The 13,389-nt window shown below is 39.2% G+C and overlaps 1 protein-coding gene across 17 annotated transcripts in view; it reads right to left on the bottom strand.

Annotated features, from left to right (window-relative positions):
• HUWE1 (HECT, UBA and WWE domain containing E3 ubiquitin protein ligase 1) overlaps positions 1-13,389 on the bottom strand; it is a 140,609-nt gene that overhangs the window by 57,085 nt on the left and 70,135 nt on the right. For all 17 annotated transcript variants that reach the window (XM_062184542.1, XM_062184538.1, XM_062184551.1 and 14 more), the window contains 6 exons: positions 10,743-10,800; positions 9,327-9,503; positions 5,869-6,114; positions 4,568-4,701; positions 3,209-3,303; positions 368-559 (listed from right to left, as the gene is read on the bottom strand). In XM_062184542.1, the coding sequence (XP_062040526.1) occupies positions 368-559; positions 3,209-3,303; positions 4,568-4,701; positions 5,869-6,114; positions 9,327-9,503; positions 10,743-10,800 (902 nt within the window). The remainder of the gene's footprint in view (positions 1-367; positions 560-3,208; positions 3,304-4,567; positions 4,702-5,868; positions 6,115-9,326; positions 9,504-10,742; positions 10,801-13,389) is intronic.

Here is a 13,389-nt window from a genome sequence, read left to right as displayed (position 1 = left end):
GTGCTTCTAGAAGGAAATGGTGGGCAACTGTCCAACTGCAGACAGATGAGAAGGGAACTGAAACATAATCAGTGGATTTAGTATTAGTGGAATGGTAGGAGCAGAAGCCATTTGCAAAAGTTGAAGGGAAGGAATTAAGATGGGAGAGTAGACATGGCACTCAGAAAGAAGATTCCCTTGTACTCTATATTCTTTGCAGTTACAGAGCCTGTTACATCATAGGCATTCAACAAAGTACACCTGAAAGCAACTCACAGAAATTTCAAACTTTGTGAAATCAAAGTATATAGCATTTTCAACTCAGTTTGAGGAATGGCTGAGGCTCTGAAAAGACAAAAATGGAAGTAGAAAAAAGAAAATCACTCACCTGACAACAAAGGCTTGATTTGCTTGATTCTGGCAGCCATGGCTGGTGTGATTTTAGATTTGCCCTTAGAGTCTGAAGTAGTAGGTTCGTCTGTCTCCATGGGAGCCAATGTGTCACCATCTAGTCCAATGCCTTCCAATAAGCCCTGGGTAGAAGCATCCATACTTCCAGCTGTTCCATCCTGTTCTCCATCTGCAGACAAGAAGGAAACATTAAGACCTTCTAGAGCCAGCACTTACCTGGTGCCTTGTTCTGAATCTCAAGAAAGAGCTACCTATGGTATATGTTACTCTTAAAAACAGCCAGAAAGTGTACTGATGTGCTTTTCTGCTTGGAGCTGTATTAAGTAGCTAATGCTGACATCTTCAAATGAAAGCATATCAACTGTCTTAACAAAGGCTCCCCTGGGAGACTGCCATAGGTACAGCACAACCCCTGGGGTACCATTCACATGGACTACAGTGTACAAAGTGCCTGTTGCTCTCAACGCAGGTGCCCTGCTATAATTTTCTATCTTATTGACAAACTCAAATTTGACATTACAGATTATCACTGGAGAATTCTATTCCTAGTATTTAAGAATACTGTATGCAAATATGGAATGTCTTCTTGTTATGTGTGTGTGCTCTAAGAATTAAATATAATTAATTTTTATGAAAACTGAAAGAAGTTATCAGGTTTTCATTTCAATACTCTAAAAGTCAAATAGAAAATAAGTGCTCTTTGTAAAAAGTGTTCAAGAAGCTGCTGGAAAAAATACATCTGGATTGGTAGGAGAGTCAGTTCTTTGCAAGTGAATCTAATCCCATTCTCAGTTCTTAGTAAATTTGGTATATTTGTGGGGGGGGGGTCATATAGTTAAATTTGGTATATTTGTGGGGGGGGTCAGCATGTGCCACGGCAGGTTAAGCTGCACACTCTGAAGCAGACGTCACATATCAATGCACTGGTTGAGTCCCAGCTGCTCTGCTTTCAATTCAGCTCCCTGCTAAAGCACCTGGGAAGGCAGAGGAAGATGGCCCAAGTACTGGGGCCACTGCCACCCATGTGGGAGACCTAGACTAAGTTCCGGGTCCCTGGCTTCAGTCTGGCCCAGTCCCAGCTATGCAGCCATTTGGGGACCAGCAGATGAAGACATCTGACTCTTAAATAAATAAAATACATTTTCTGCTTTATGCTTAATGTTCTGGAATAGTTATTTTTATCAATTTTTGGTTTGTTACATTAGGGCAAAAAATTGCTCATGATTTTGGCTTATTCCAATTTGGAGCTTTATGATACAACATAAAAGCAATTTTCTAAACCAGCACTATCTAAAAGAAATATAATGTGATACACATATAATTTTAATTTTCCTAGCAGCCACATTAAAAAGTAAAAAGAGGGGCTGGCGCTGTGGCGCGGTAGGTTAATTCTCCGCCTGAGGCGCCAGCATCCCATATGGGCGCAGGTTCTAGTCCTAGCTGCTCCTCTTCCAATCCAGCTCACTGCTATGGCCTGGGAAAGCAGAAGATGGCCCAGGTGCTTGGGCCCCTGCACCCACATGGGGCACCAGGAAGAAGCTCCTGGATCCTGGCTTCGGATCGGCATAGCTCTGGCCGTTGCAGCCAACTGGGGAGTGAACCAACGGATGTAAGACCTTTTACTGTCTCTCCCTCTCACTGTCTGTAAATCTACCTCTCAAATAAATAAATAAAATCTTAAAAAAAAGTAAAAAGAAACACTTTAGGTTTTAAATAATAAATTATTTAGCCTACTATAATAATTTTTTTTTTTTTTTGGCCAGGCATAGTTAGACCGTGAGAGAGACAGAGAGGGAGTTATAGACAGTGAAGAGAGAGACAGAAAGGTCTTCCTTCCGTTGATTCACTCCCCTGATGGCCGCCATGGCTTGCGCTGCGCCGATCCAAAGCCAGGAGTCGGGTTATTCCTCCCGGCCCGGGTGTAGGCCCAAGCACTTGGGCCATCCTCCACTGCCCTCCTGGGCCACAGCAGAGAGCTAGACTGGAAGAGGAGCAATCAGGACTAGAATCCAGCGCCAGAGCCACAGACAGAAGATTTTAAAACCACTTTCAAACCAACTGAACAGATGTGGCTCCCTACTGAAGAACTGGGTATGAACATAACTGTGAATGAGAATCTGTATCTACTGCCAGCTCCGTGAGGGCCCAACCATTGCTAGACTGCTTTCTAACGTGTGCTACATCTCAACTGATCTTAGGTTCCTCAAAGGTCCTGACTGGAAGAGGAGCAACCGGGACTAGTACCCGGCGCCCCAACCGGGACTAGAACCTGGGGTGCCGGCGCCACAGGTGGAGGATTAGCCAAGTGAGCCATGGTGCTTGCCATGATATTTTACAATAAAAATTAAAACCACACCACATTTTGATACAGTGATTTCTAGGAATCAATCTATATTTGCATAAAACCACAAAGATGTTCACTATTCAAAATAATGGACTGGAAACTTAACAGGGCAGGGAATGGTCAATTCATTTCCCTTTACTTGGCCTTAAGCAAGAAATCTATGAGGCATTTTACCTAAGACATCACAAATACCTCAGAGAAAGATATCAGGCAAAGTCTTCCAAACTCTGTTTTTGCGGTGGTGGAAATATGGGTGATTTTTCTTTCTGCATTTTCTGATTTTTAAAATTATATGTATGTGTTTTTATAAAGACATTAAAATAGTTTAGTTATAGTAATACGTAATGATTCAATGAAAAGATGAAAACTGAAGAACTATGGATAACAGAGCTAGCTACATTTTCATGACAAACCTATAAACACACGGAAACAGAACTGAAGAGAACAAGTAAGATTTTAGTTTCTTAGAGTTACCTGATTTTTTTCCGCCCTGGGCCGTACCTGCCTTCTCATCCTTTGGAACCAGTTTCTGCATGTCTGCCTGGCCAAATTCACAACCAGATGGTAAGCTGCAGTAAGATCAATAAGATATAAACAGTGAGTAAAAACCAACACTTATCATTTACTTATTTATTTTGGTGTCAAAAAAATTTTGAAATCCATGCAGTTTTTTTCTTAACACACATTTTCCATTAACTTTCTGAAGTATGCACGAATTTCAAAATATTTTTGCAGTGCTGGTATTGTGGCACAGTGGGTAAAGCCACCACCTGTGATGCCGGCATCACATATGGGTACCAGTTCACATCTCGGCTGCTCCTTTTTTTTTTTTTTTTTTTTTTGGAGAGGCAGAGTGGACAGTGAGACAGAGACAGAGAGAAAGGTCTTCCTTTGCCGTTGGTTCATCCTTCAATGGCCAGCACAGCCGGCACGCTGCGGCTGGCGCACCGCGCTGATCTGAAGCCAGGAGCCAGGTGCTTATCCTGGTCTCTCATGTGGGTGCAGGGCCCAAGCACTTGGGCCATCCTCCACTGCACTCCTGGGCCACAGCAGAGAGCTGGCCTGGACGAGGGGCAACTGGGACAGAATCCGGCACCCCGACCAGGACTAGAACCTGGTGTGCCGGCGCCGCAAGGCTGAGGATTAGCCTATTGAGCCACGGCACCAGCCATGGCTGCTCCACTTTCAATCCAGCTCCCTGATAATGGTCTGGGAAAGCAGCAGAAGATGGCACAAATGTTTGTGCACCTGTCACCCAGGTGGGAGACCCAGAAGAAGCTCCTGGCTTTGTCTTGGCCCAGACCCAGAGACTTTGTGGCCATCTGGGGAATGAACCAGTAGATGGAAGATGTCTCTCCCTGCAACTCTGACTTTCAAATAAGTAAATCTTAAATAAGTACTTTTGCACAAAAATAAACTTAAATCCCATTTTCCATGAACTTCATCAAATATCCTTATATCAGACATGTTTTATAACTTGCTGACACTATCCCTCCTGCAGCAGACAAGCTGAATGTAATAAAAAATCTGCAATTCATAATGTAGCACTTACCATTTCAATTCTTCGCATATGGCTAACAACTGGACCCAATTTTAAACACCTACCATGGTGACATGACACAGCTTCAATGGGTCATCAAATCAAAGATGCTCATTTGTGATGAAGTCCATAGGTTGGTAAGTGGACAACACAACAAAACTTCTGAACTCTTTACCATACTCTGCCATCCCTGACACAATAACCCACCGGGCTCACTGAGCTTCATTTCTCTGTCAGAAAAGCTATCAGAAAAGCTAGCAGATAATAAAAAGGGATGATGAGCATTCTCTTACCTGTTTGGGGTACAGAGAGAGAGGAGAACAGTGCTTTCCCATACTAGGGAACAGTATAACTGGCTCAGTTTGCTCAGAACACTCAGACCCAACTGAGAGCCCCACTGGTTTACAGAAATGGAACGAATTTCACTCTGCAGCCAAAGCAGAAAGAATTTCACATTTGAGATGTCCTTTGACAAAAATCAACATTCAGCTGGTTTAAGATTATATTATTCCTTTGTTACTATTCTAATGTAATTGTTCTCTTCACCAAAATGTTCATAATTAAGATAACACTTCCACACATTATTCCCTTACAATATTTACAAACTGTCTTTAAACTTTTGTCCTCATTCCTTTTTGTAAAGCAAAAGGTAAACATTAGTGACAACTTTTTTCCTGAATCAAAGAAACAATTTTGTAGCCTCATTAACAATTTATTAATTATTTTGCTGGGGAGGGGGAGGGAGGCCTTCTTATTTCCCTCTAACCTCTTTACTTCAGGGAATACTTGCATTTAATTCTTAAATTGAATACTGTTTCATCTTCATTTAATAAAAAGTAATACATAAAAATAAACCCTGGGGCTTTGTTATGTTAGTTTTCTGAATAGTATACAAGTTATGCTTTTGATTTCTGAAGTGATTGACCCACTGATGGCAGAGAATACACTCCTACTCAACAGCACACATAAAACAGCCCTGTTCAGCAATGACACCACTGATCTTCGGTATCAGTTGCCTGAGGAATGAAGTCAGAAAAATTCTGAGCACCTACACAAAGATGCCTTCTTTCTGGAATCACAAGAAGAGATTGTAGGCACAGACCCTGGTATTAAGGACATTTTTAGTAATCTATTTACTACTGATTTAAATGTTATGTGGCAAAATGTCCTTCAATAACCCATTATCAGGCCTACATACACTTATAATAAAGATTAGAAAGTAGTGAAGCCAGATGACCACCTGATGGAGATTTGCCCGGTAAAAGGGTAACTGATTATATATCCTAGTTTGTCCATATATATACAAAGATAAATTAATGCACAATAATATAACAATCTCTCTCATTCTCTACAAAGCGCAGTTCATAAAATAAATGATATAGTCACAAGGGAGAGTAAAACCACACTGCAACTTGACGCACAAATGTAAATTTTCCATTAGAAGGGTACACACAATCAAAAACTCTCACCCTAAATCTGATGGTTCTTTCAGCTATAGCCCAGGTAGGTTTGCTTCTAAGCAGGGTGACCTGCCAATGTTCTAAGTATTTCATTGGTTTTAAATGAACATGTGTTGCTCTAAGATTATTCTTACCTGTCCAACTCTGCAAGTATGAACAAACATCATAATGTAGGCATGAGCAGCAGTGAGTGCATGTAGCAGAGGCGTGGCCTGGGCCGAGAGGGTAGCATCAGCAACATTACCAGCACAAGCCAGCTCTCGCAACAACACTGATCCCCCTGGGGATTCAATTGGGCGGTGCAAGGGCTCCAAGGAGGAGAGGATCGAGTCCAACTGAAGGAGACCTTCCTGAAGGACTTTGGGTTCATGCGATAGTGTCTGAAAAAAGAATAACAATTAAAATGTTAATAAGTAATGAACTTCATGTGCATTATAGCTTTAATAGTCACAAAGGAAGTGACTATTAAAGCCTCCCAAATTTCTGACATGGTCATGGCCACTGACATGGTAGATCTACAGTATGATACAGGTATGATGTACCTCAACACCTCTTTCTACAGAAACACACTACTTTCAAATTTCTTGAGCCAATCATACTTAAACACTTGTGATGGCCAAACTGGAATATCTTTATAGCAAAGATTATGCTTTAAGATTAATTCCAAATTTGGCTCAGTAGGAAGCAATGATAAGAAAGGTTCAAAAGCATGGAAGTAAATTGCTACTACAGTGTTTTTTTCTTCCTAAGAAACAATTCTGGGATATGCACCACCTAGACAACCCGTGGATTATACGGTCCTTTTGATTTCTTTCCAACCAGAGAAAATATCTGACAGTAAAATAACCATGGCTTGCCATCTAATGAAAGGAAAAACGATGTGTCTTCCAATGACTTTAAACCTATACCAACCTCTACAGTGTCTCCTAGAGGTAGGATAAAGATGGATCAGTTCTTTTCCATTTATCTCTTATGAATACCATCTAACTCAATATTTGCAAAGAGCAAAATAAAACAGAACACTGAAAAGCTATATGTCACAATTATGCATCTTTCAAAGTCAATAAGGAACTGCATATCTTTATAACCACACAAATCAGCCAATAAAAGTTTCAGATTTAATAGCATTCACTGTCAAAATCCCAATGACAATTTATCATTTTGTTTTCTGTAGAAATAGAAAACCCCCTTCCAAACATTCATAGGAAATCTCAAGTGACCCAAAATTGCCAAAACAACCCTGAGGAAAAAAATTAGAGGCCTCACTTTTCCTGATTTTCATCCTTATCGCAAAATTATAGTAATCCAAACAGTGGTACTGGTATGAAGACAGATTTATAGACCAATGGTATAGAATAGAGAAGCCAAAAGTAAAACTTCACCAATCTATGGTCAAATGATTTTCAACAAAAGTGCCAAGACTATTAAATGAAGAAGTGTTTTAAACAAATAGTGTTGGGAAAACTGGACAGTCACATGTGAAAGAATTATTGATCCTTATCCTACACCATAGGAAAAAACTCACTCAAAATGGACACAAGACCTAAATTTAAGTGCTAAAATCATCAATTCCTAGAAGAAAACCGTAGGGTGAAGCTGCATGACACTGGATTTGGCAATGATTTCTTGAATATGACACCAAAAGCACAGGCAACAAAAGAAAAAAAAAGATAAACTGACTTCAATGAAATTAAAACTTTTGTGTGCAAAAGAACACCATCAAGGTGAAAAGGCAATCCATACAATGAGAAAAATATTTGCAAATCATGCATCTGATAAAGGATTAATGTCCAGAATTCATAAGGAAGTCCTACAACTCAACAATCAAAAAAACCTGTTTCAAAATGAGCAAAGGACTTGAACAGACCTTTCTCAAGAGATAAAAACATGGCTGAAAAGATACTAAACATCAGTAATTATTAGGAAAAGACAAGTCAAAATTAAAGTAAGATGTCACTTCATACCCACTATGATGCCTATTGGTAAAAAAAAAAAAATCAATATATAAGCATTGTTGAGAATTTGGAGAAACTAGAACCCTTGAGCATTGCTGGTGGAATGTAAAATGATAAAGCTGCTACGGAGAACAGTCTGGTAGCTCTTCAAAAAACTAAACATAGACTGACCATATGATCCAACTATCCCACTTCTAGTTATATACCCCCACAGAATTAAAAGCAAGATGATGAAGAGATATGTGGACACTTGTGTTCATAGCAGTACTATTCACAACCACCAAAAGGTAGAAGCAACCCAAGTATCCATAAACAGATGAATGGATAATAAACTGGTTTCTACATACAATGAAATATTATTCAGCCTCACAAAGGGAGGAAATTCTGACACATGCTACAGAATCAATGTACTTTGAGGACACAATTATGTTTAGTGAAATAACCTAGTCACAAAAGGAGAAAGAAGTGACTCCATACTGTAGTACCTACAGATGGTAGACAAATCTAGACAGAAATTTGAATGACAGCTGCCAAGGGAAGGAGGGAAGAATGAGAGGTAGTTTTTTAATGAATAGCTTCAGTTTTGCTGCATGAATAAAGTTCTGGAGTTTGGTTACACTACAATGTGACTGAACAGTACACTTCAAAATGGTTAAGATGTCATATTTCATGTTATGTTAGTTAACCAGTAAAGAAAAGTAAGATAAAGGACATTCATTTTCAGCAGAATTCAACAGTGAACAACAGGTCAATTATGTTAAAAATAAGTATATGAAGTCAGTTCAAAAAAAGTTCATTGAGGGGCTGATGCTGTGGTGTAGCAGGTAGAGCCACAACCTATGACACCAGCATCTCATGAGTGCTGCTTCATGTCTCAGTTGCTCCACTTCTGATCCAGCTCCCTGCTAGTGGCCTAGGAAAAGCAGCGGAGAATGGCTCAAGCACTTGGGCTCTGCCATTTATGCAGGAGACCCAGATGAAGCTCAAGGATCCTGGCTTCAGCCTGGCTGAGTCATGGCAGTTGTAGCCATCTGGGGAATAAATCAACAGATGGAAGATTTCTCTCTAATTCTGATTTACAAAATAAATAAACCAATATTAAGAAAAAAAGTTCCTTAAAATGGGAATGAAAAATTTTTGAAACCCATGCATACAAGGGGTCTTCAAAAAGTCCAGGAACAATGTGTATTATAAATAAACTTGCACGGATTTCAAGGTTCTTCCACTGTAATAAACAGCTTTCATTCCATTTTTCAACATAATTTTGGATGTATCCTTGTGTCTATCAAACATGAAAGAGGGAAAAAATATAGGGCTAAAAATGCCAGAATATATGTAGATATATTTTTAAAGTACCCACTAATGAAACACAGCTACAAAGCTTTCCTGTATACATACTATATTATTCTCTCCAATAAACTCTAAATGATGTTAGAACAACATACCAAACTCAGGAACAAAGAAAAAATAATGTGGCACACTATATATATTAGTCACAAAATTTGCTCATATAACATAATACAAATTTAGTCATTATTTTTCAACTGCAGGTGAGACCACAGTAAAAACATATATGCAGAAGTATGACAAAATTGATTTCTACAAAGAAATGAACATATTTGGCTAATGCTTCTTACCAATATGGATTTGCAGACACCTGCAACAGCCTGACAGGCAGCAGATGTGGGAAAGTCAATGGGCAGATTGGGAAGACCCAAAATGGTAACCAAAGGCAAGAGTCCTTTCTGATTCACAAATTCCTGGCAGTGGTCATCTGTTGTATTGTTGCTCAGAATAGATTCCACAAATTTCATCTAGGTAATGAAAATTTTTTAAGAAAAGTTAGAGCCTGACACTTGGAACTAAAAGGCCACCTTGGAGCAAGGACAAAGGTAGCATTGTAGTTGTTACATCACGATGTTATAGAACAGCAAAATCTCAGGCAAACAGGGATAGGTGTATGACACAGACTAACAAATTCCCAGGAAACAGAGAATAATCGTATTCTTTCTAAACTACCTTTTCAATCAAATAATTTGAGGGCACAGAGAAGTCAAGTGACTTGCTCAGGTCCTCACTATGAATTAGTGACAGCCTCACTTCCAATTTCTTAACATGATAAGTTAGTGCTTCTTGCATGATAATATGTTCATTTCTCCCCAAAGGAAAATAAATGTTTTTTAATGCAAATGGAAACCTGGAACTCTGGAAGAGTGATTTGAACCAATCAAAGCAGTTTATAGGAGTACAAGGGAAAAAAATGTGGGCCACCAAACATAGGCACAAGAGAAGCCATCTCTGGAAGTCCTGAAGTGCTTAATAACAAAGAAAAAGTGCTAAGTGGACTGTCCCTTATTGATATGCAATTTTGGGAAAACACAAACTTTTCACCATTTCCCTTGAATTTTTCATAAAGTTAAAAGGAAAGTCCACATTGGAGGTAATGGGAAAAAAATACTGGACATATTCAGAAAATATTGGAATGGCATAGGAAAGCTCACTTCCATCCTATTTGGAATCTAATGGGAATGGTAAAAATGAACAGAAAATTGGGAATAAAAAGGCATGACTGCTAGCCTTTGGCAAACCAGCATCACAGAACAAAAACAAAAGGTCTGCACATTTCCCCCTCTGCACTTAAAGAGCCCAAGCTGGGGGTGGGCATTTAGTTCAGTTTAGTAGCCCACTGGGACTCCCACATCCCACAACAGAGTGCTGCTTAGAGTCCTGCCTCCTCAACTTCCAAACAACCCTCATGCTAATGTGCACCCTGGGAAGCAGTAGATGATAGCTCAAGTACATGGGTCTCTGCCACCCATGTGTGAGATCTGGATTGAGTCAATCTTCTGACTAGCCCAACCCTGTCTGTTGCAGGCATTTGGAGAATAAACGAGCAGATGGAAGGTTTGTCTGTCTCTCTTCCTCTCAAATAAAATATATTTTTAAAAAGAGCCTAATTATAAATATGGAAATTATTAGGCCCTTTGATAACCACACACATTTTCCAGAAAAGCACACACCCTTCACTCAGTTTGCCATACAATGAATCTTACCACATTAAGGATGTAATCCATGAGGGGAATAGGAATACGTTCCTCTGTACCAACAACCCTGTCAAGGGAGAAAAGAATGAGTTACACAGAAATTCACAATAGCAGTGCAAGAGACCAAAGTGAGGAAAGGGACAGTGCAACTCCAAGCCTTTTTCAGTTAGTCATGGTCCACAGTGCATTAGCCTTTAGACTTATATATTGTAGAAAAACAAAAGCTGAAGTTAATTCTGAAGATTGCTTTCCTAGCTTGATGAGGCTTGAAAGCAGAAAGGGAAAAAAGAGAAGCTTTCAAAATCTCAGTATCTGTATATACCATAATAGAAAAATTACCCTCTCTCAGACTAAGTACTGTTGGAAGATTCGCACACAAGAAAATATTAAAAATAAATGCAAAGACTTTAAACATTTGCTTAAAGAGAGGAGCTAAAGAAAGAAAGAAACACATAAACATCTTACCATGTTCTTGCACCAAGTTTACACTTATGGAAAGTAGGAAATAGAATCTAGTTTTGCTTAAAAATCCATAATTAGATCATAGAAATATGGAATTAAAAGTTAAGTTTATCTAAGTACCAAAAAATTGAAATCTGTGCATAGCTTTTTCATAGCATGAGATTTTTCCATGAAATTTTGAAAGCCACTTGTATACTGAAATGAACAAAGTGTATCTCAAAGATAAACCCCAGGAAAGAATAAGACTTAAGTAGAAACATGGAGCATTTTGGAGATGGGCCCTTGGAACAGACTAGGGCAGGGAATGGGGGTGTGGAGAAAAGGAGCAGACAGAAGTGAGAGGTAGGTAGGGGGAGAAAAGAAGGCAAAAAACTAAGTCTTCACCTCTGAGAAAGACAAAATGTGAATAAAGATTCTCCAGGCACAAGAATATCTGACAGCAAAATGTTGAACAAGCAAAGGGATGGAGAGGTAACACGAATGGCTTCAGAGATCAAATATCCAGGGCTAGGGTTTGGGTAGGATGTTGCAAACATCCTCAATGAAAATTGTAGGGAAGAACTTTGTACAAAGGGAAGACCACAGACCTTTTCTTGACTATAAAGTTCCTCCTTAGAAACATGGCAGCACTCTGTTATTTATACCAATTATCCATCCCAACTTGGCCTTACTTCACCAGGAAAAATCCAGAGAACCGCCTCTAACAGCCAACAAGGTGCAGGTGAGGCTCCAGCCCAAAGAGACACCTGCCTCTCGGTAAATACCAAAGACAAACAACCTGAATAATATAATAAGTGGGAGTAATATGCTCCCTTCATTTGCTAGATGCAAGCTGGGGAGAACAAGAAAGCAAACCAATAGTGGTTCTTAATACGACAGCAGGAACAAATTGGTTCAGTAACCACTTTTCTGGCTACTCTCATCATTTGGCTCTCTGACCAAGAAGCCATATATAAGTACTAAAAATAATCCAATATATTCTACCTACTAACTGACAAGAAAAATCATTCTAATCTTAATCTCATTTGAAACTCTGGCCCAAAGCATCTTTCAATAAAAGAATGTATTCTCATGATGAATAAAGTGTTTTACCCTAGTTAAAAACTTCTTCCTTTTTGCCCTCCCCAAAACATACATATTCCCAAACTCAAATTTATATATGTATTTATGATGGTGGAGCCACTGATCAGAAGTTAAGGAGAGTTTCATATTTGGTGTCATAGTACAGCATACAAGACAAAAGATCGTATTTTTCTTTTGAAGGGGGTTGGGGGATATGACCTTCCCTCCTAGCCCCAAAAAAGACAGCTGCCTTTTGCAAAGGAGCTCTCTCATCAGTGGTTCCCATTTCCAGGGAAGAGATGGTTCTCTGAACCCATTGCCTTTAAAGCCCAGACAACTGCTATTCACGTTCCAAAGATCACATGGACTTACATAACCCATTTCTTTCAAGTTGCTCAGGAGAGGTGAGTGTTAAGCTAGGAACACTAAATGGAATCAACCACAAAATGAACTATGGTGCCCCCAAATAGAAATCCTGGGTACTTACTCACAAGTATACTCATCTATAACAGTATCAAATTTTTTGGGCTGGAATAACTTAGAAGGCAGAAAAAAAAAGAGGCCAGAAGACAAGTATTTAGCACTATTCGTGTGATTACTTCTGAATGGAGACAGCACTCCATGGATCTGGGGTGGACCATGGTGCCTAAGTTTCCTCATTTCCAGCACAAAACTATGAATCCCAAGATCATATATAAGCACAATTACTCTAAGTACCAGCTGTTGGTTTAGAAAAAACAAGGGAAAGAGAACTGCCTTGGCCAGAGGGGGAAAACAACTCAGAAACCCAAATTCCATCAATAGGAGAATGGATAAACACAATATTCATAGACTCAACAACGAAAAGTAACAAGCCACTGAAGGAGACCATAGGGATGAATCTTAAAAAAAAACAAAACCACACTGAGGAAAGAAGCCAAGAAAGCATATACAACAGATATAATACATACAGAAGCTTCCATTTATATATTTTATTTATAGGATGTTCTTGAAAAGGAAAAATTATTATACAATGAAAGAAGTAAGATGAGCAGGTATCTCATTTTTGGTGGGGAAACTCAAAACTTAAAATCAATAGTTTACTATAATGGCATTATACCTCAATTAAAAAAACTGGGGAAAAATGTGTGTG

The sequence above is a fragment of the Lepus europaeus genome, chromosome X, assembly GCF_033115175.1.
Source record: "Lepus europaeus isolate LE1 chromosome X, mLepTim1.pri, whole genome shotgun sequence".
Classification (NCBI taxonomy): Eukaryota; Metazoa; Chordata; class Mammalia; order Lagomorpha; family Leporidae; genus Lepus; species Lepus europaeus.
The sequence above is the reverse complement of the archived record's forward strand: the minus strand, read 5'-3'. Positions and strand labels throughout refer to the sequence as shown.